This window comes from Eubalaena glacialis, chromosome 3 (genome assembly GCF_028564815.1).
Source record: "Eubalaena glacialis isolate mEubGla1 chromosome 3, mEubGla1.1.hap2.+ XY, whole genome shotgun sequence".
In the NCBI taxonomy this organism is placed as follows: domain Eukaryota; kingdom Metazoa; phylum Chordata; class Mammalia; order Artiodactyla; family Balaenidae; genus Eubalaena; species Eubalaena glacialis.
In genome coordinates, this window is record NC_083718.1 from 28,736,863 (window position 1) to 28,759,643 (window position 22,781).

A 22,781-nucleotide genomic window follows, 5' to 3' on the forward strand; every position below is an offset into this window, starting at 1 on the left:
GGAGAAACTTTTAAAGATTTAGGATTATTTAGTAGGTTTTTTCAGAGGTATCACCAGATACATAGACTTACTTTGTTACATTGTTGTGTGTTTATTGTTCAGTGTATTAAGGTAGTTGGCTCTAAAGTTTTAATATCTTTATAACCTATAAAATTATCTGAAACAGCTCTATTGGATTGGGTCATGTTATGCGACCTCTATGCAAGAAGTGATACTGAAACTCTATTAGAAACCCAAGTATAACTACTGTAACTGTACTCCTAAGACTTTCCCTGAAGTAATTTGTAGGCCTTACTTTTAAGGTCTCATGGATAAGAACTTTGGGGACCAATACAGTTTCAAGTAGATGACATGGTAGATTGAGAAGTGCTCATAACAATTACTAAGTTTATTTTTAGTAAAAATCATAATTCTAATTTTTCCCCAAATAACACTCATTGCTGATCTTCACAAAATTTGTTTTATATTTCTCATAAACTTTTACTTAAGCATTCTTAAGGGAATAAATACACTCTTAAGGAACAAGAACAATTCATTTTATCAATCATGCTTACTGTTTCTAAGTATTCTATTTTTGATACCGTTGTAAGAATGTAGGATTATAATGTAACATTTTTTCTTTTTCATTTCAAGTCCTTGAAATATTCCTTCCAGACAAAAGACCGTTTGTGTTTTGTGATGGAATATGTTAATGGGGGAGAGGTGAGTCAAGAAGTATAACCAGCACTTGCATTTGCATGGTAGTATTGTTATTTTTTAAAACTTATTTATAATACAAGTTATAATGTAATAGTTCTCTACTTCTTGATAGGGATTTGTATAGCTCTTTCTACTATTTTAGTAAATGGGAGCTGAATAATTTTCTAATGAAATATAAGGATCATTTATTTTTTAAAATGACTTTTATGTATAGGAAAGTTTAATCATACTCTTTTTTCTAAATTTTTTAAATGTAAAAACATTTTACTACAGATATGATTTTTTAAATCATGGTTTTTAATTTTGAAAACCAGAAATAGAGGGTTTATGATGCTTTACATAGTTCTTCCTCAAGATTTGTGAAACTTATAAAAAATTATTTTACGCATTTTAAACTCAGTTTAACAATAGGCCATAGGCACATTGTGGTTGAGTTCTGTCTTCTTCTACACAGTAGTTAGAGTAACCTTGACTGTATTAAAGGGATTTTTAAGGAATTTTATAGTTTTGAAGGGAAATTCAATCATTTTAGTAGTATATTTCACCTATTGCTTTATTTTTTATCCTTTCTTCTCCCTATATTTGATCAAAATCAATGCGAGGGGAAAATGTAATTAACTGCACTAGTTAACTGGAAATATTTCACATTGTGAGTGTTCTGAAATAAATTTAATTATTAAATAGGGGCTTGTATCTCACAGACCTTAAAATAGTCTTATTATCCGGAAGGAGGGAAGGAAGAGAGGGAAAGAGGAATGGAAGAAAAGAGAGGGGGAGGGAGGGAGGAAAAGAAAGAAACAAAGAAGGGAGGGAAAGAGAGGGAGAGAGGGAGGGAGGGAGGAAGGAAAGAAGGAAGGAGGGAAGGAAGGAAGAAGAAAATATCCCTTATATAATATTTTCCCCTATAGAATTATCTGACTTATAGGAATTAGTCCATTGCAAAAAATTCATTCATTCATTTGGTAAACACATTTTGAGTGCCTTGGCAGTGCGAGTTTATCCAAATGTGTTAAGAATTTATAATTTATCTTATAACTGTATTATAAATTAGAATATATAGTGAAAGAGCTTTTAATTTATCTTATAAGTGTATTATTATATAGTGAAAGACCTAAGTGTTAATAAATTCATAAAAGAAAATGTGTTAAGGATGATCTAGCATTTAGGGTAGGCTTAATGAGATTTCATCAGGGGAACTGATTTGAGAGGATATTTCAGGTGGAGAGGATGATATGAGCAGAATCACTGGTAGGCAAGCACAGAGGAAGAAGTTGAGTAGTTAGATTATAATAGCCCAGGCATGGGACTTCTCTGCTGGTGCAGTGGTTAAGAATCCGCCTGCCAACGTAGGGGACATGGGTTCAAACCCTGTTCTGGGAAGATCCCACATGCCACAGAGCAACTAAGCCCGTGCACCACAACTACTGAGCCTGCGCTCTAGAGCCCGCAAGCGACAACTACTGAGCCCTCGTGCCACAACTATTGAAGCTTACGCGCCTAGAGCCCATGCTCTGCAACAAGAGAAGCCACCGCAATAAGAAGCATGTGCACCGCAACGAAGAGTAGCCCTGGCTCGCCGCAACTAGAGAAAGCCCACGTGCAGCAGCAAAGACCCAACACAGCCAAAAATAAATAAATAAAATTAATAAATTTATAAAAAAAAAGACATATCAAAAGTGACTTTTGGTTGGGATCAGGAAAATTAATATGTACAGTGAGTTTATGAAGAATGTGTTAAGGGTAAAATTATAAATTTGGGTTTGAAAAGCTTTTTCCTAAGGTTCTAAGAAAAACATATGTGGAGATATTACAGAGAATAAATAAAGGGTCAGAATATGGATACAGATTTGGGAGCCATTCCCATAAAGATTGTAATTTAAGTTATGGAAGTGGATATTTCCTATTTTGTGGGAAATGAAATTGGTGAAACTTCTATGTTAGTATCTATCAAAATTAAAAAAGCATGTATTCTGGGACCCAGCAATTTCATTTCCAGGAATTTATCCTACAAACATACTCACAAATATACCACAGAATAATATATGGATAAATATATTCATTGCACTATCGTAGTACCTTAAATGAGCATTCAGTAAGGAGACTGCTTAATCAGTGTTACATCCATGCAGTGAAATACTTTATATCCATTAAAAAGAATGAGGTAACCCAATATGGGCTGAGACAATGCAATTTCTAAGATACGTTATGAAATAAGAAAAACAAGGTGCAGACAGAATATAAAGTATGCTACTATTGTGTTAAAGTAAGACCATATATATGTGTATATATGTCTGTGTATACATTGAATATCTCTGGAATTATGTACTGGACATTATTGCTTACCTTTGGGAGGCAAACTGAGTCACTGGGGAAAAGATGGGAGGACGACTTATTTTTCACTTATTTATTCTTGTGCAGCTTTTGTATTTTGTGTATTAAAATTGAAGGAAGGAAGATAGGCAGGCAGATGGATGGAGGGATGGATGACCAGGGGAGAGAATATTATGTAGGGAAATGATAAACTGCAGGCAAAAACTTGGAGAAGCACTCTTAAATTGCAGAAGTACTCTTAGACAGTATCATGTGTTTGCATCTATTACAAAAATTAGCACATTGTTTTATAATTATGTATTTATTTGTCTATCTTTCCTACTAGACTCAGAGCTCCCTAAGGGACTTACTGGTATAACCCTGGCACCTTCAAATATTTATTTGATGTTTTGAGTGAGTAAATAAGTGAATAGATGAACAGATTCCCTCAAGGAACAGGGATAAAAGAAGTTAGCAAAAGTGGTAAACTAGGAACTGCTGAGAAATAGGAAGAAAAATAGAAAGTAATATGGTACATAGTTTACTTTAGAAAAAAAGCTGAAAATGTTTTTTCAGGAGGAAGTATCTTTGAGTGTATTTATAAAGTACATATTTATTGAGTATGAGCAGGGCACGCTGGTAGATACTGTGGGGCATACAAATCTGAATTAAACATAACTTTTACCCTCAAAGAGTTTATGATCTAGTGGGGAAGATTAGGTACAAAATTTATACTAAGTGTAAAGTGATAATTATCACTTGTATCAGAAGCATAGATTAAGGACCATGGGACTTCACAGGAAAGAAAGAAGAATTTTGGATGGTGGGATGAAGGGAAGCTGCCTAGAAGCTTAGTAGAGGGAGCTAGGTGGCACCTGCACTTTTATTCTAAACCTAGAGTACTTTGGCGATTAATCAATTGATGACTGTTAAAAAAAATTTTTTTTTACACAAAAGCAGATTTTCAGACTAGCCAGATGGTTTTCTTTAGCGATGGGATTATTTCACCTATTAAATTTATCTGAGAAGGAAATCTATATTCAGTATATGCTTATGGTGACTTATTTTATTTTGGTTTTGCTTTAGGTTCACCATGCCATTATTCCGCTCAAGAATGCTTCCTAGAAATGCAGAAAACTCAATTGCTGTAGAAAAACTACTAAACGTAGAACTTACGTTTTTGAAATAAGATTGAAGTAGAGAGAAGTAAAGTACAGAAATCTACAAATTCATACAAACAATCCATACCAACACTTATTGATATACCATGAGTTTCCCAAATGTGGAAAGTCTGTGTGGTATCTAGGAAACTTGAGCAGAGAATACTAGCCTGTTGAAAAGTAAGCTCTGGTAAATTGATAGTACTCACCCAAATGGCAGCATCCTCAAATCTCTTTCTATCCCGTGTTTGCCCTGAGACAGGCTTCTTTAATGGACCCATTGAAGTTAATTATAACTAGCTAAGTTTTCACTCAATTCATATTTATTGTCTGTTGATTTTTAATTAGCAATAGTATTCTTTTAGCCTATGTTCTGGAATGTTTATTTTGAAACATAAGATCAACAGCTGAGACATTTCTTTTCTTATACTTTCTTCACATTTTTGTGACTATCTGGACTTCTTTCAGCCTGATAGACTGCACAAGAGTTTAGCATGCTCATGGCCACGCTTGTTATTATCCCTATATATGCCAATATTGTTTAAAGCACTACATAATCTTGGTGGAAGTAGATTATGAGAGAAATACTGGTTGTGAAAAATCAACAGTGGCTGCTTATAGGCGTATCAGTACAATGGAGTCATATAATTTTATTTAATTTATATGAATTCAAAGAAATAGGCTCAGCAAGAGATAACATAGATAGATAGGAAGAAAGGAGGGAAGGAGGGAGAGAGGGAGGGGAGGAAGGAGAGTGGAAGGGAAGGAAAGAAGGAAATGGTGATTCTGCCATTCCGCTTGCTGAGTATATTCAGAGTGACCTCAAGATGAGAGAGAAATTTGCTATTCTTTTATTCCACGTCAGTTTCTACTTGCCATCCTTAGAGTTTCATGGGATATAAATTCTAGTGCTTAAAAATACATAGTTTTTATAAAACATTGTCATTAAGTGCATTGTAAGTAGAGGTGTTCATCTAAAGAAACTATATTATTTCAATGCTAGAGGGAAAAGTGTGCTGAGCTTAACTATATTGAGACAGTATATTGGTCTTCAGTGTAGTACCTTCCTAAGGAATTTCCAAGGATGATTTTGGTTATACCTCATAATCTATGTGTTAACTTTAGAACCCACTCCATTATAGTCTATTTGCCTATTAAATATTTAAAGAGTAACTACTATGAGTTGGACCTCAGAGGATGTAGAAATAAGGAAAATATGGTGCTTTACTTTAGAAGATGAGTATCTAATTGGAGAGACAGACAAGAAAATATACATATGCAGTGTCATTATTGCTATGAAAACACTGGTTGCTGTGGGATACAGAGAATGCCTATTTGAATCAATCCAAAAGGAAGAGAGAGGAGGAAGGGGGAGAATGCCAGGGTAGGAAACACTTCTTAAAGTAGTTGCTAAGCTAAGTCTTGAATGTAACTGTAAGTTACATAAGTAAGGATGAGAGGGAGAGCATTCCTACACAGAGAAAATAGAATGTTTAGAGTGTGATGGAGCTCATGCAAGCTCTCCCCCATCTCCCCAGATGTAGCACAGTATGGATGATGCATAGAGTCCTGCAGAGAAAAGCCAGAAGAATCTAACCAGGTAGGTAGGGTCATGTTAGGACAGATCTCTCCCAAGTAATTTAGATTTTATGCTGAAGGCAGTGAAGCATCATGGAATGACTTCTGTATGAAATGTTTTAGAAAGAAGACTTTGGTAGTGGTATGAGGCTTGTATTGGAAAAGACAAAATTGGATACAGGGAAACTACTTAGAAGCTACTGAAGTTGGAAGGTTTTGGTAATCCGATCATAAAAATGGTAAGGTTGTTAATTGAGCCAGTATTAGTGAGAAGGAATCGAATTCTGAATGGTGTTTAGGTACTAGAATTTCCAGGATTTAATGACTAAATGGAGAGAAAGGGAAACATCACACAGTTTCCTATTTGCTGCTTGGGGAATTGTGTGGATACTGGGCTGTTTGTAAAATCAGGAAACATAGTAAAAGGAATGAGTTCTGAGTTGGTGATCAACTGATCACATATTCAGTTGGTATGTGAGTTACCTCGTGGGGATCTGAAGGAAGTGGGAGAGTCAAGTCAGAGATACAAATAGACTTCAGCAGCAATGCTGAAACGAAGGAAGGGAAGAAATGTCCAGTGTGAGAATAGTGTGTAGTTAGAAAAATAAATGGCTAAGAATGGTGCCTGAAGATACCAACATCAGACGTGTTGGTGATGAGAGAAGCCTAAGGAGGATCCTGGATAGAAGGAGCCAGACAAGAGAAGCCTGAAAAGTTAAGGAAAGTATATTAAGTGTAAGAGTATAGTAAAGATATACAACTGAAGGATAGCAACTGAATTGGATTTGACATCTACTACGAGTTCCTAAGCAGAGTACCATGGATTCTTCTTTTTTTCTGGCATGATGCAAGGTATGTACCTTGGCTATAGTATAGAATATACAAGGGTTGGTTTGGAGCTCAGTAGAACAAGGTTATGGAAGTTCAGTGCAACCTTTGGTGGACAGTAAATCAGCATCTGGAGATTATAAAAGTACTCTAATAATGTGACCAATCACACTGCTGCTGACATATCCAAGCCACTCTCTTTTTGTAGCTTAAGTATTATCAAATTCATATGAGAAGCAGAAAAATATTGTGGGGAGAAAAAGTAAAATGAAAACTGACTAAGGTGTTTAGTTTGATTTAGAATGTCTCTACTTAGGACTCTTTCCCAAAATCTTACTCATAGCCTTATTTCTTTCAGGCCTGTAAACCAAACCTCTATAAATCCCTCTCCAGGCTGAAATCTCCTGGAGGTTAAGAAATTCATTAGTGGGGAAAGAAAAATCATTACAAAGAAATGTTACTCATCTGATAAATTTTTCACATTCTTCTATATTCTTTATGTGGGTACGACTGAACCTAACACTTTCTGTTATTTACTATTCTTGTCCACATTTTAGCTCGTTGTACACTCTATAGTAAGCCCTTTGATAAAATTCATTTTCTTTTTGCATATGACTTCCAGTTTCATGCCAATCTTGAGATCCTCTCATACTTATTTCAGATTCTCATTATCTGGCTGGCATTTTGTCTTCAATTATCTCATTTTAAATTCACATGAGACAGAAGTGCCGGCAGTCAGCATTCTAGTTCTACTTACTAATTTGTGGAGGTGTGACTTGGGTGATTTTTAAATTAAAAGTATCATTTCATATTCATAGTGATGACTTTTTAAATTTTACTAAATTTATAGATATATGAATATCTGTTGTCAAGAGTCTGACAAGCTAACTTCTTTACTACTTTAGTTATTAATATATTACATAGGTTTTATCAGAATTCTATTGTTTTCACCCAAAGCTTTTTCAAAAAGTCTCAAGACAAGAAGGATGCATTGTAATAGTCACATTAGCACATAAAGGCAAAATAAATTTGGGAATGTTTTTAGTATATACTTTTATAATATTTCAAGGCTAGTTTCCCAAAATTCATTTAGCCAATATATCTCTGCATCTAAAGTAATAATCCAAAGACGTGACTAGCCTCAACATCTAAGATGCTTACTTTTATATCTAGAATATTATATGAAGTGACTGGAAGTACAGGAGCTGCCCAGGCATTTATCTGTTTTCACAATTTCTCTCCATGTGGTTATGGCACAGGATGGCAATTTCAGGGTAGTCAAACTTCTTGCATAAAGGTTGGATTACCCCGGAGTGAGCATTTCAAGAAAGTGAAAACGAAAGGCACAATATATGTGTAATTTGAGACCCTGAAGAAAAAAAACAAAACAAAACAGGAAATGTAACAAAACAATATTTAAATATTAAAAACTCTAATCCCAAAACACAGTATATAGTCATTTGTGTTCTGCATCTTAACATGATACTTTTAATATTCGTCAATATTGTTGCATATATCAGTAGCTTATTTCTTTTTATGGCTTTATTATATGGATGTATTACAATGTGTTTATATAATCTCTAGTAGATAGACATTTGGTTTTCTTGCAGTTTGGAGCTATTATGAAAAAATTTCTTGTGAATAATCCAGTACAAACCTTTGTGTGGATGTATAGTTTCAATTATCTTGGGTAAATATCTAGGAATACAATTTCTGTGTTATTTGGTATGTTCAACTCATAAGAAACTGCCAAATTGTACCATTTTGCATTTCTAGGATGTTACTTATCATCATCACCACACTTGGCATGGTTAGTCTTTCTTAATTTTACCCCTTCTAGTTGATGTGTATCTTATAGTTTTAGCTTGAATTTCCTGAATGATTAATGATATTGAACATGTTTTCCTGTGCTGATTTGCCATGTTGTGTCTTCTTTACTGAAGTATCTGTTAAAATCTTTGGTCCATGTTTTGATTGGGTTGTTTGTCTTCTTAATATTGAGTAATCAGACTTATTTTCATATTCTAGATACAAGTAATTTATCATATATGTTTTGCAAATATTTTCTCCCAGTCTGTGTTCTGCTTTTTCATTTTTTAGCGGGGAATTTTTTTCCTGTGTATATTTTTGTTTAAATCCGTTTTTTAAAAGTCATCTTGTTCGTATGTAATTTACATTCAGTAAACTTCACCACTTTTAAGTGTACAACTTAGTGAGTTTTGACAAATGTGTAGTTTACCGTCACCACAGTCATGATATAGAACAGTTCTATCACCCAAACAAGTCTCTCACGCCCCTTTACAGTCAATTCCTACCATCACCTCCTGTCGTCACAACCACTGATGTGCTTTCTTACAAGTGTCTTTTTAAGGACAGAACTTTTAAATTAGATGAAATACAGTTTATAAGTGTTTTTCTTTTGTGGTTTATGCATTTTGGGTTTAATTTAAAACATCTTTTCCTAACGCAAGTTTGTTAAGATTTTCTCGTATGTTTTCTTCTAGAAGTGTTAATAGTTTTTTGGACTTATATTTAGGTCTACAACCCATTTCAAGTTAATTTTTGTTTATGGTGCTTGAGTCAAGGTTCATTTTTTTTGCAACTGGATATTAAATTTTTCCAGCATATTTGTTGAAAAGAATATTTTTTTCACATTGAATTACCCTGACACCTTTGTCAAAAATCAATTGACCATATATATGTGTGGGATGTTTCTGGACTGGACTCTGTGTACTGATCTATGTCCATCCATCCTTATACTTATACCTCACTGTCTTTAATACTTTTGCTTTAGAGTAAGTATTGAAGTGAGGCAGTTCAAGTCTTCCAATTTTGCTCTTCTTTTTAAAAAGTGTCTTGGCAACCCTAATATTTTCATGTAAATTATAGAATAAGCTTGTTGATTTCTACGTGAAGATCTACTGGACTTTAATTGATAGTGTAATCTGTTGATCAATTTTGGGAGAATTGACTTGTTAACAATATTGTCTTCTGATCCATGAACATGGTATATTTTTCCAATTATTTAGATCTTCTTTAATTCTTTCAACAATATCATGTAGTTTTTAGTGTACAGGTCTTGAACATTTTTTGTTAAATTTATCCTTATTTATCTTATTTTTTTTTGTATTATAAATGATTTGTTTAAAGTTTCAAATCTGAATTGTTTGCATATAGAAATGCAGTTGATATTTACTTATTAGCCTTGAATCCTGCATCCTTGCTCAGTTTGCCTATTTGTTTGTTTGTTCTTAAGTATGTTGAGATTCTCTTTGTAGATGATCACATCATGTGGGAGCAAAGACAGTTTTACTTCCTCTTTTTCAGTCTCAGTGGATTTTCTCTCTTCTTGCCTTATTAAGCTAAGACCTTCAGAACAATGTTAAATAGCAACGTTAAGAGCAGACATCCTTGCCTTATACTGGATCTTAGGGCAAAAGCATTTGTACTTTTCACCATTAAGAATGTTGTTAGCTGTAGGTTTTTCATAGATACCCTTTAACAAGTTGAAGAAGTTCCTTTCTGTTCCCATTTTGCTAAGCTTTTTTTTTTTTTTTTTAAATCATGATAGGATGTAAGATTTTGTCAAATTATTTTTTTGTATCTGTTGGGATGATCATGTGGTTTTTCTTCTTTATTCTGTTGATATCTTGAATTTCATTGTTTGGTTTTTTTAATGTTAGACCAACATTGCATTTCTTAGATAAATCCCACTTAATTATGATGTATTATCCTTTTGGTATGTTGTTGAACCCAGTTTGCTAAAATTTTGGTAAGAATTTTAAATCTTTGTTCACTAGGAATATCATTCTGTAGGGTCCCTTCTCTTCCCTACCCCGAGCAATGTCTCTGGGTTTGGATTCAGGGTAATGCTAACCTCTTAAAATGAGTCAGGCAGCATTGCTTCTTCTATTTTCTGGTAGAATTCACCAGTGAAATTTTGAGACCAAGAGTTTTCTTTGTAGGAAGGTTTTTAACAACGAAGTGAAATTTTAAAAATATATTTATGGAGGCATGCATTTTATCTATTTCTTCTTGAGTGAGCTTTGGTTGTGTATTTCCAGGAATTTATTTCATCTAATTTTTTAAATTTATTTGCCTAATATTGTTGAATGCCTATCTAGTTCTAGACCCTGAGAAGGCAACTATACTCTATACAAGGTTCCTTCTCTCATGCAGTTCATATTATGCAATTATAAAGGAGACTTATGAATGAAATTTCTTCTTAATTGAATAATTTATACATTTATTGTCTCAAGTTAATAGAAACTGTACTTAGAATAATAAATAGATATGCTCTAGAGACCAGAGACCTAAGTTTGAATCTCAGCTCTACCGCTTAAGAGCTATGTGATGCTAGGCAAGCTTCGTAACATGCCTAAATCTTAGTTTTCTCATCTGTATGATAGAGATAATAATTGTACCTATTTTATAACGTTGTTTTGAGGATTAAATAATATAATGCATGTAACTTACTTAGTATAGTGCCAAACAAGTAGCAGTACTCAAAAATAGTGCCTATTGTGATAGTAATAATAACATATTTATTATATTTAATCATCTATAATATGGAGATAGCATTTTGTAGCTTTTGTGATTGTTGTTAGAATGTAATGTCTTAATGCTCAAAAATTGTAGTGTTTATTATTTTTATTGTGTTGGTATTGGATATATTTCATAAATAGCCCAAATATTTCACATTATATCCTAATAGATTTAAATATTTTAAAAATAATTACCTTGAGAATTTTTACTCTTTTAAAAGTATATTTTATTCTCCAAATGAAAAATCTATTAATATTTAATGTGGTAGAACTGAGCAATCTCTTTTTAATCTTGTTAGTAGAGTCGTAATAAAATACTTTAATGTAAATTATTTTAATTATGGAAATAGATTGGGAATTTAAAAAAATTTTAAGGAGCTATTTTTGTACTTACCATATTATAAGGTATTTTCATTAGGTGACTTTTGATCCCAGAAAATTTCCTTAACTTTTCATGCCTTGCATTAATTATTTAAAAATTAGATAGCTAGTGGGAAGCAGCTACATAGCACAGGGAGATCAGCTCGGTGCTTTGTGACCACGTAGAGGGGTGGGATAGGGAGGGTGGGAGGGAGACGCAAGAGGGAGGAGATATGTGGATATGTATATGTATAGCTGATGCACTTTGTTATAAAGCAGAAACTAACACACCAATGTAAAGCAATTATACTCCAATAAAGATGTTAAAAAAAAAAAATTGCCAGCTTACAGGCTACTTTTTCCGGTATCAGGCACCTAGTTAGATCGAGAATTCTTTTTACATTTTCAGACTTGTAAGAAGAGGGCAAGAAATAGAGAAATAGGGCTTGAGGTATTTAGCTGGAAATTTATAACCAAACAACTGTTTCAGAGTCCAGCCATCTGACCTTAGATCCCTTTCAGTTCTCCTGAATCATCCTAAGGGTTTAATTTGTATTTTAAGAAATGTAATTTTGAACTATTTATTAAAATATGGCATTTTATCACTATCCTTTCTGGAAGAAACTTTCTTCAAAAACTAAATGTAAATTTACATTACTTTACATTAATTTTTCTGTGTGAAATGCATAGAAACTGAGTTCAGCTTGAGAAGAGGATAGACATGATCTAGAAAACAATCAATATGAATTACTTATTAAATGTAAGTGTACTTTTATTTGATCCTGTAAAAGTACATGTTTAAATGTTTTATTGTGTAACTGATACCATTCCAATTGTGTAGTATAGTATTTGCTACAGACTGAATCTTTATGTCCCCCCTAAACTCATGTGTGGAAGCCTAATCCCTAGTGTGATGGCATTTGGAGGGTGGGGCCTTTCTAGTGATTAGGTCATGAAGGTGGAGCCCTCCTGAATAGGATTAGTGCCCTTATAAGGGATACCTCAGAGAGTTCAGTTGCTCCTTCCCCATTGTGAGGACACTGTGAAAAGACAGCTGTCTGTGAACCAGGGAGCAGGTACCCGATCTGCAAGTGCATTGATCTTGGACTTCCCAGCCTCCAGAATTGTGGGAAATAAATTTCTGTAGTTTATAATCCACCCAGTCTGTGGTAATCTGTTATAACATCCCAAATGGACTAAGACAGTATTGTTGACTAGTTTTCTTGTATGCGAGCTAGAGACATTCTTTTCATCTTACGTCTTTTTGTAAACCTAAGGGATGTGTTAATCAGCATTATTGCACAGACTACCATGTCTCATTGCTTAATTAATTAGTTGTCTTTAGGTTACTCAGGTTCCAAGCTTAATCAATATTATGAAAATGAATGTAATCATTGTAATTATTGACCCATATTGAGCATATTTTGTTATTCTCTGTTAACTGATATTTTGCTATTACAAAGGAGTGACTAAAGTTTGTATAGACAGTATTTGCAAGAAAAAAATGTAATTGAATTTAAAGTCTTAGATTGCAGTGATAGTTCTCAGGATGTTGTTTAAGTCTAGATCTTTATTTTTTTAAAAAGTTTGTTGCATATTTTTCAAAATATAACAATTTATTTTAAAGGTAAACATTCCGGGTTTGTAATGAGATATAAACTTGTATATTTAGATCATTAAGGCAATCTATTAATATTTACATTACTATATTCCCACAGCATTGCTAAGCACAACACACACACACACAAACATGTAGTCATTGCTAAAGGAACTTAAATTTCTAAAGGTATGATCCTTGCTTGAGGAGCAAAAAATTCATTTTTTTAACAAAAACAAGATTATTTAGTTATTGTATGTGATTTTTTAATGTTTCTAATAAAAATACTTTACCTTCAAAACTTTAAGCCTTATTTTCCTTATAAATAATTCTTTGGAAAGTATTTTTTAATTTAACTTTATTCTTTGCAGTACATATTTATTAAGTACCTAATATGTGCTACATGCTAGGCTTGGTGCTGAGGATGCAAAGCTATAGAGCACTTGTGCAGTCTTCCTCTTTCTCCTGTGCCTCTGCCAAGAAAAAAAAAAATTGTTAGAAGCCTGAATCAGTAAAATCATCAACAGTATGTTTACTTAAAACCTTTATAAAATTTCTCCCATTATGAAAGTAACAACAGTACATGTATATTGCAGAAAACATCAAAAAGTTATTTCAGTTCAATTGATAAAATACTTATTTATTGACTGCGTGCTACAAGCTAGTCACTGTGCTATGTACTTAGTACATGTCATGAGGAAGACAGATGGTCTCACATTTAAGGAAAGTATAGTGCTCTGGGAAATGGATATTAAACAAATTATTACAGGTAATTTTCAAGGTATAAAACAGAAAAAAATACTCTAAATCTTACCATCTAACAATGATCACTATTACCATATTAATGTATTTTCCTGTTTTTATACTGTACCCATAATTTCCATTTTATTTAATATTGTAAAATACATATTAGTTGCTTAGTAATTAATTATGCAGATGTAATTTATTAAATCCTTACTATATTTTTGAACGTTTAGATTGTTTCCATTACTTAACCAACTTTACTTAAGTATAAGCTACATACAATAAAATGTACTCACTTTAAGTATACATAACTTATATGACTTTTGACAAACATCTATGCATGTAGTCCCCATTACAAAAAGGTGCAGAACATTTCCACTGCCACAAAAAGTTCTGCTATGCCTCTTTGCAGTCAGTCTTCCCTGTCTCATTCTGTCATCTCCTGCTCCTATACCTGGCCCTAGGCAACTACTGATCTGCTTTCTGACACTAAAGATTTGATTTACCTTTTCTAAAATTTCACAGAAATGGAATCATACAATATGTACTCTTTTATGTCTGTTTCTATTTCTTTTGCTCAGCCTAACGTTTTTGAGATTATCCGTGTCTCAGTAGTTTGTTCCTTCATTGCTGAGTCATGAGCATGCTATATCAATGTTTTTTAATCTGTCCTGCTTTTGGTGTACATTTGGATTGTTTCCAGTCATCGCCTACTATGAATAAAGCTGATATGCACATACATGTACAAGTTTTCTTTTTTCTTGGCTAAATACTGGGGAGTATAATTGTTGAGTTTATAATAAGCGTATGTTTACATTTTGAAAAATTCCAAAACTGTTTTCCAAAATAGTTGTGTCATTTTGCATTCCCAGTATCAATGCCACAAGAATTCTAGTTGTTCCATATCCACACCAACTCTTGGTGTGGTCAGTCTTTTTAATTTTAGTCATTCTAATGAGTATATAGAAGTATATTATTGCGGTTGGTTTTGAGTTGCATTTTTCTGATGACTAATGATATTAAATATATTTTCACATATTGGCCATTTGCATACTTTTTTTTACCTGTATGTTCAAATATTTTGTCTATTTATTAATTGGGTTATCTTATTATTGAATTATAAGAGTTCTTTATATATTCTGGTTACAAATAGTTTGCCAAATGTATGTATTATAAATAGTTCCTCTCACTTTGCAGAAATATTCTGTTTTTCTCTTTTGCTTATTTTCCTACTGGTTACTGGTCTTTTCTCTTATTGATTTACAAGAGATCTCTATATATTAAGGCAATTTGTTGTTTCTCTGTATCATTATTCACAAATTTTACTTCCATTTTGTTACTTGCCTTCTGATCTTGTTTACTGGGTGCCTCTCACCTCCCCTGTTCCCCTCTCCCTCTACCCCCGTTGGCAGTTCAGAAGCTTTTTTATTGTTGTGAACAAATGTGTGGATCTTTCTCTTTATTTGTGTTTGGATTTTGTTATCATACTTAGTAAGGTTCTCCCCATTAAAATCAGTCATACAAAATCTCCTCACAGTATACTTCGACTACTTTTAGTATTCCCATTATTGCATTTAAATTTTTGATGCATCTGAAGTTTCTTTCATGTAAAATATACACTAAAGATTATACTTTATTTTTTTCAGATAGTAGCCGAGATATCCCAGTACCATTTATAAAATAAGCCATGTTTACTACATTGATTTGAAATGCTACCTTTATAAAACATAAATTCGAATCTACTTTGGGACTTCTATTTAGAGCCATTAATTATTCTGTATAGTCAAGAAACAGTACAACATTCTCTTAATTCTTATAGCTTACAATATATTTTAATAGTAGTTTTTCTTGTTTCCTGAGGTAAGATTGTATTTCTATAAACTTCCCTCTTAGGGAAAAAAAAAAAAAAAAGTTCCTCTCAGACTGTACCTTGCCTTTTCATTGTCTCAGTGATATTTTCTGAGCAACAGAAGTTTTAAATTTTGAAATCCAATTTATCAGTTTGTCTTCTTTGTTTTTTTTAAAATACTATCTAAGAAATCTTTGTCTATCATGGATGACAAATATTTTCTCCTATATTTCCTTTTATAACTTTTATAATTGTGCTATTACATTTAGGTTTATGATATTTTTTATTTTTATGTATGCTGTAAGCTAAGGATTGAAGTTCATTTTTTATCCCATGTGGATATTTGGTTATTCCAGAATCTATTGTTGAAAAGTCTATCCTTTGCCCCATTGAATGACCTTGACACCTTTGGCAAAAATAAGTTTGACATATGTGTGTGTCCTTTGCTCTAACACTAATACTGCTGCACTATAGAGGCAGTATCCTCAAGGACTCTAGTGGGTGCCACATTTCTTAAGAAGTTTTTCCATTTTGCCTGGTAAGAACAAAAAGTATTTTTAGCTCTATGAGCCTGTGATTTTTTTCACCTGATTCTTTCCAATGGCTCTTTTCCCTGGCCTCAGAATTTTCCTCATATACGCATGCTGATTAGTAAGACTCAGAGGCAGTTCATTGCAGGTCCCTGGAGCTCTCCTCTTTGTGGTTCTCTGCCTCATGAATTATAGATACTTTGGTCTCCCCAGTCTCTGAACTCTCTATCCTTACTTCAAGGATTCCACAGGTTCTGTTTCGGTTTTCTTTCCCTGTGTTACATTCTGGATGGTCTCTCCAGGCAGCAAGCTGGAACAACCATAATTATCACCTTGTTTCTCTTTTCTTTGGAGTCACTGTACCTTGAAGCCTAATGCTTAATGTATGAAAATCCTTGTTTTATTTATTCTATATCATGGTCAAAACAGAAGTCTCTAACCTTTATACTTTATGGATATTTCCACTGGATGCAAAATTTTAGGATGTGTTTTTTTTCTTTCAGCAATTTGGACATATCGTTCCATTGTCCTTTCACTTATATAGTTTCTGAGGAGAAGTCTGGGGAAATTCTCCTATTTGTTCTTCTGTATGTATTGGGTGTTTTTTCCCTTCAGAATTTTTTAAAGATTTTCTGTCACCGGTTTTTCAGCAATTTTAGTGTGATCTGACTGGTTATGTTCTGAGTATTCATGCATGTTTGTGAGTTTTCATCTCACTGAGTTTCGATGAAATACCTAATCTGTGCATTTATCTTTTTTATCCTAGTTTGGAAAAATTCAGGCATTATTTTGCAGATGTCTCCCTCTCCCTTTCAGGATCTGCTGTTATCCATATGTTAGACTCCTTGACACTGTCCAAGAGGTTGCTGAGATTTTTATTTTTTTTTCCGGTGCAATTTATATAGTTTTCTTCTGCTATGATTTCTTGTTCATTTGTCTTTTCTCTTGCAGTGTCTAATCTGTTGTTAATCCCATCTAGTGAAATTTTTATTCAGGTATTATATGTTTCATCTTTAAACGTCCTATTTATTTCTATTTCCCATTATCTCTTCTTTATGTTCCTATACTGCTTTAAAGTTACTGTCTATTAATTCCATCATCTCTGTTATTTTTGAGGTCTGTGTCTAATGACTGACTTTTTTGTTGGTGATGGGTCATATTTTCCTGCATCTTCTCATGTCTAGTAATTGTTGATTGTATACTAGATACTTTGATTTTACTTGAGTGTTTAGATTTTGTTGTCTTCCTTCAAAGAGTGTTACATCTTGTTCTGGAGAGCAGTTATTTGCAAATATGATATTTTACAGTCTTGTTTGTTAGCTTTGTTAATGTATGGTTTAGCTTTTACTCTGACTTCTTTGAAATATCTACTGAATACCTGTGTGTTCAATAATGACACTCTTCTGACTTTTCTCCAAAGTTAAGCAAATATTGTGGCACCATTTATTAAATGGTCATTTTTTCCCCATATACTTCATATTCTTATATATAATCACCAACTTTACCATATTCTAAATTTTTATAAAGTAACCTGTTTCTGGCTGCCTGATTTCATTGATATTTGTTTTAATTTATTTGCCTATTCCATATGAATTGTAGCTTTATAGTATCTCTAAGTTTCTTCAGACAGAAGTTTTCTTGAGAGCATTAATATGTTGAGCAAAAATCTTCTGTTTCAATAATATCTTGGCTCATCTCATTTATTTTTTCTAAAAGAGTCCCATACCATTTCTACCTTTATATTCTCTTCTTAGCCCACCTAAGTATGACATCTCTTCCCTGAAAGGTAACATATGACCTAATTCCTATGCCTGGTAAATGTTAATTTCCTTCCTGAAACTTTCTTTTCCTTTATTCTTCAGGTATTCTTTCTGTTTGTATTTCTTTTAGGACTCTATCTTTATATCCTGTTCTGCTTCTTTTTCCTGTCCTTATGTGCAGTCATACCCTAAAATTCTGACCTTAACTCTATTTTCAGTTTCTACTAAATTTCTGGGCTATACCTTGCTTCCTTGGTGTCAACAGTATCCTTTATATAAATGACTCACACATTTACCTTTATACCCTTTGGTCCCATAGTTCTGAGACTGTGCTATCAAGTTCTTATTTAAATGTCAACAGGTCAAAATAAAATCCATTGCTCCTCTGTCCCCATCCCCATTCTTTTCCTTTACACTGCTGGCAGCAACACCTACTCAGCCATCCTTAGGGAAACTTCAACACTGTTGTTCTCTGCCTTTGCCCAAATGGTGCAAGCTAGTTCCCTCTGGAATATTGACTTTCTTGAAAGGTCTGTTACTAGCACTAATGTTCCTCAGAAGCTCTTATCCAGCTCAAAGGTTACTTCTTATATTACCAAACATACTTATTCACTTCTTTAAGTGTGCTTTCTATTTTATAACTACATATTTTTAGTGGAATTATTTATATATCTGGTTGTTCTAACCAAATAGTGATATTCTTTCAGATTGGTACCATTTCCTCTCGTTGTGTCTGCAGCTTTTTCACAATGGTTGTACTGAATTGGTGTTCAGTAAGTTTTGTTGCACTTTATGAATTGTTTACATGACTACTGTAGTCTCAGATTTTTTTAATTGATTCTCTAGTTGCTGCCAGAGTTGTCTACTTAAAATTATGCTAATTTTTTTCGGACTTCCCTGGTGGCACAGTGGTTAAGAATCCTTCTGCCAATGCAGGGGACATGTGTTCAAGCCCTGGTCCAGAAAGATCCCACATGCCGCAGAGCAGCTAAGCCCGTGTGCCACAACTACTAAGCCTGCACTCTAGAGCCTGCGAGCCACAACTACTGAGCCCACGTGCCACAACTACTGAAGCCTGTGCGCCTAGAGCCCGTGCTCCTCAACAAGAGAAGCCTGCACACCGCAACAAAGAGTATCCCCCACTCGCCGCAGCTAGAGAAAGCCAATGCGCAGCAACAAAGACCCAACACAGCCAAAAATAAATAAATAAATAAATAAATAAAATTATGCTAAATTTTTTAACCCAAATGTCTTTGACACTCCTTATCTACAAAATTAATCTCTAAACCATATCATGGCAGTCAAGGTCCTAAACAATCTGGCCTCATCTTTGTGGGTTTATTTTTTGTTTTCTTCTTTTTTTTGCTTAAGTTCTGTCATTATCATGATGTGTATTATTGTTCTTCAGCTACATGCCCTCCCTATGTGTTGTTTCCTTGCCATTACTATTTTATTTTCTTTAGAATTAATTTCTTCTACATACATCTATTAATTACCTACTATGTTGATGGACTATACTAGGCTGTGGTCAAAATATTAAGATGGATAGAACTTGTGGTCAAAATATTAAGATGGATATTAAGAGGGATTAATTCATTCCACATACATTTATTAATTACCTACTATGTTGATGTACTATACTAAGCTGTGGTCAAAATATTAAGATAGATAAAACTTGCACTGTTTTGTATGCTTCCCTTATATTCTCCATTTGTGAAGAATCCATCCTTCAATACGTGAGGTACTACCTTATCTGTGAAGTCTCCTCAGATCATTCCAATAAAGGTTAATCATCCTTTGCCTCCAAAGCATTTTTAATATTAGAATTACAGAATTTCTCATAGCTCTCTTGTTTTTTATCTATGCATATATCTCCTTCAGCGGGTTGAATTTCTTAAGGTCAGGGATTATGTCTTAATCACCATTGTATGCCCTCTTTTTCTCTTCCCAGTGTCCAATAACAGTGACTTTAAAATAATTGATGCTCACTAAATGGAAAGTTGGTTCAAAGCCAAGGTAGAAAGTTAGAAGGAATATTCAGAGAAAATCAGGAGAGTTGTAGTACCAAAGCCAAGGAATGTTTATAAGAAGGAGAGGGTAATAAGTGATGTTCTAAGCTCCAGAACGAGAGGTTGTTGGTTATGTTAACAGGAATAGGTTCCATAAAGTAGCAAGGGTAGACATCAGAGGAGAGCAGATTGAGAAATAGAGTTCTTCTCCTTAAGTAGCTTTTTTTTTTTAGCTGATATTTTTATAGAAATTGGCTGGAAGACAAATTGAAGATTTATGGTCTAAATAAAGATCTAGAAGCCTGCATGTATTATGCTGATTTAGGGAAGATCTATATCTTTTGTATAGTAGATTCGTGGGTACTAGGCTTGACATTTGAAGAAAATTTAGAAATCTAACCATTATTTTCATTTCATTAGAAGACTACCATAAATCTGGGTCACAGGGGTTCCTTCGTCAAAATTAGTGATATTTTGTATTAAAGGATGACAGAAATTAGTTTGACATAGAAATATTTCAGAATGGTTTTACTGATGATCCATGCTTCTTTCTACTTCCTGTCTTTGTTTGAATGGTAGAGCATTAATAACATGTATGTGCCTGTATAAAATGAATGAATTTTGAAGCATATCCCTGAGTAATTTCAAACATTCGTTTGATTTTTGGCATAGTATATTTGGTTATTTATAAGACACATTGAACATTTCTTCAATCAGAATGCCTTTTATATTTGATGGTGTGTCATAGTTTTAATTGACCTCATTTTTTTTCTTCGTATTAACATAAAAAGTTGGTGGAGTTGCAATCAACAGCATTTTAGATTTGATAAAATATGACAATATAGTAGAGAGCATTAAAGTTTAGAGACTATCTGCCAAACATTTTAGTTTTACTATAAGTAATGTTGAGCCAGTCTTTTTTGGCAATAGTTACATGATATTACCTCCCTCTCTTTACTATGACAATGGGTTATGCATAAATTTTATCTTAAAATAATGATAAACTCTTAAGTGGAGTTGGAGGTGGGAAAAGGGAAGATGGAATCTATAGAGAACCTCTTTTATGTTACCTAAATTATGATTTGGTGTGTGAGAAACAAATCTCAGTTAACCATAATTCTTACAAATTTGTAGAAGCAGTTTGTAGAAGTAATCCATGTGAAAATATAGTTAATTTCTGATCTTGCAGTCAAGGATACATTGACTGATTGGTTCATTTCTTTAATCAAAGACATGTATTGAGTACCTACTGTGATACTTGGCAGTGTGCTCAGCACTGCGAACCATCTTTTGTTGTTCTTGGTGGATTTCTTAATACAGTGAAACAGTACACAAAAAGGTCAGTAGTCAATTCATAGTGCCTGAAACTGGCTCCTTCCTCATATACATTATTGAACTGAGAGCTGAGACAGGCAGTTTCTTAAATAAAGAGGCTGTCTAAATGGAGAGCTGGATGCTTGACCACAGTGAGAACCCAATAAATATTTGTTGACTGTTGTTAACGGGAAATGGATGGGCTTATAGTTTTAAGTGATTACATTTGAAAAGATTGGTGTCATAGTTAATTATTATTGAAATAGGAAGAGTCTACACTGAGAACTATTAGGGAAATAATGGGAACTTCTCAGTCCATTTGGAGCATTACTAAAATAAATTGAAAACGTAAAGCCTCACAGTTTCTCATTGCAGAAAACATGGATTTAAACGTTGAAAACATTTCTAGAGGTGTCATGATGAATCAAGAGTTGTAGAGTTTAACAAGTTAACATAAATAAGGTTCCACAAATCAGCAGTCCTTTCTTTGAAATCAAGTGTAAATCAGATAATTAAGTAGAAATATTGCATCTATGCTTATGTGCATTTATTTTAATAAAGTCTCAATACCTAATCCTTGAAAGAGTGAAGCAACAGTATACTGAGGGAGAGATGTAATCTGATGATGCATACTTTTTCCTCTGGTAACTGAAGGTTAAATGGGTAGCAAGCAGAATGCCTTAAACAAGATTGGTATATTGATTAAAGCGCTGATTTAACAGCTCGCAGTCTCCCCTTGGAAACCTGGAAAAGATAAGCCAGCTGCTGTCTAAGAGTGCTCTGTGTCCACTGAGAGTACACTATCTATCATCACAATATGGTGGTGAGAGATGTTTTATGTTTGTGTTAATTTCCCCCACTAAATCAGTAATTATTACAATCCTGTCCCTGCTGTTTACCCTGCAGCTGTTTTTCCATTTGTCGAGAGAGCGGGTGTTCTCTGAGGACCGCACACGTTTCTATGGTGCAGAAATTGTCTCTGCCTTGGACTATCTACATTCCGGAAAGATTGTGTACCGTGATCTCAAGGTAAAAAAGAAAAGTAATCAGAATTTGTTTTTGCAGAGGCTGTAGGGACAAACACAAAGTAATTACAAAGTTACACAGTTTGGAGAAAAGCAGATTTAGTTGGGAAATAAAACCACTCTGTTTAAGAATTTGGTTCACTGTATTTGACAGGAAATTTCGTTCACCGATAAATGTGTAGTTCTTTTATGTCCAAGTTTTTGACATGCAAAATAAGTTCTTCTTGACTGCTCTGATCAAATATGATCTACCAATAATAGTTTCGTTTTTCTGAAAGTGTAGTGAGTAATGTTAAACATCTGATTATAAGTCAAGTAACTTTGCAAGTGACATTTTAAAATAAATTTCATTATTATATTCTAACATCCTGTGATGTGTTATGAAGAAATTTTTATAATAAGATTATTTGGGGGAAGGAAAATATTTGATTTGGTATTAAATTTTTAGTGGGTTTAAATACCTGAAGCATTTTA

The 22,781-nt window shown here is 33.5% G+C and overlaps 1 protein-coding gene across 1 annotated transcript in view; it reads left to right on the forward strand.

Moving 5' to 3' along the window:
• The window catches only part of AKT3 (AKT serine/threonine kinase 3), a 332,652-nt gene that overhangs the window by 195,911 nt on the left and 113,960 nt on the right, over positions 1–22,781 (forward strand). Inside the window, exons 8-9 of the mRNA XM_061187389.1 lie at positions 634–702; positions 22,189–22,311. Of these exons, the coding sequence (XP_061043372.1) occupies positions 634–702; positions 22,189–22,311 (192 nt within the window). The remainder of the gene's footprint in view (positions 1–633; positions 703–22,188; positions 22,312–22,781) is intronic.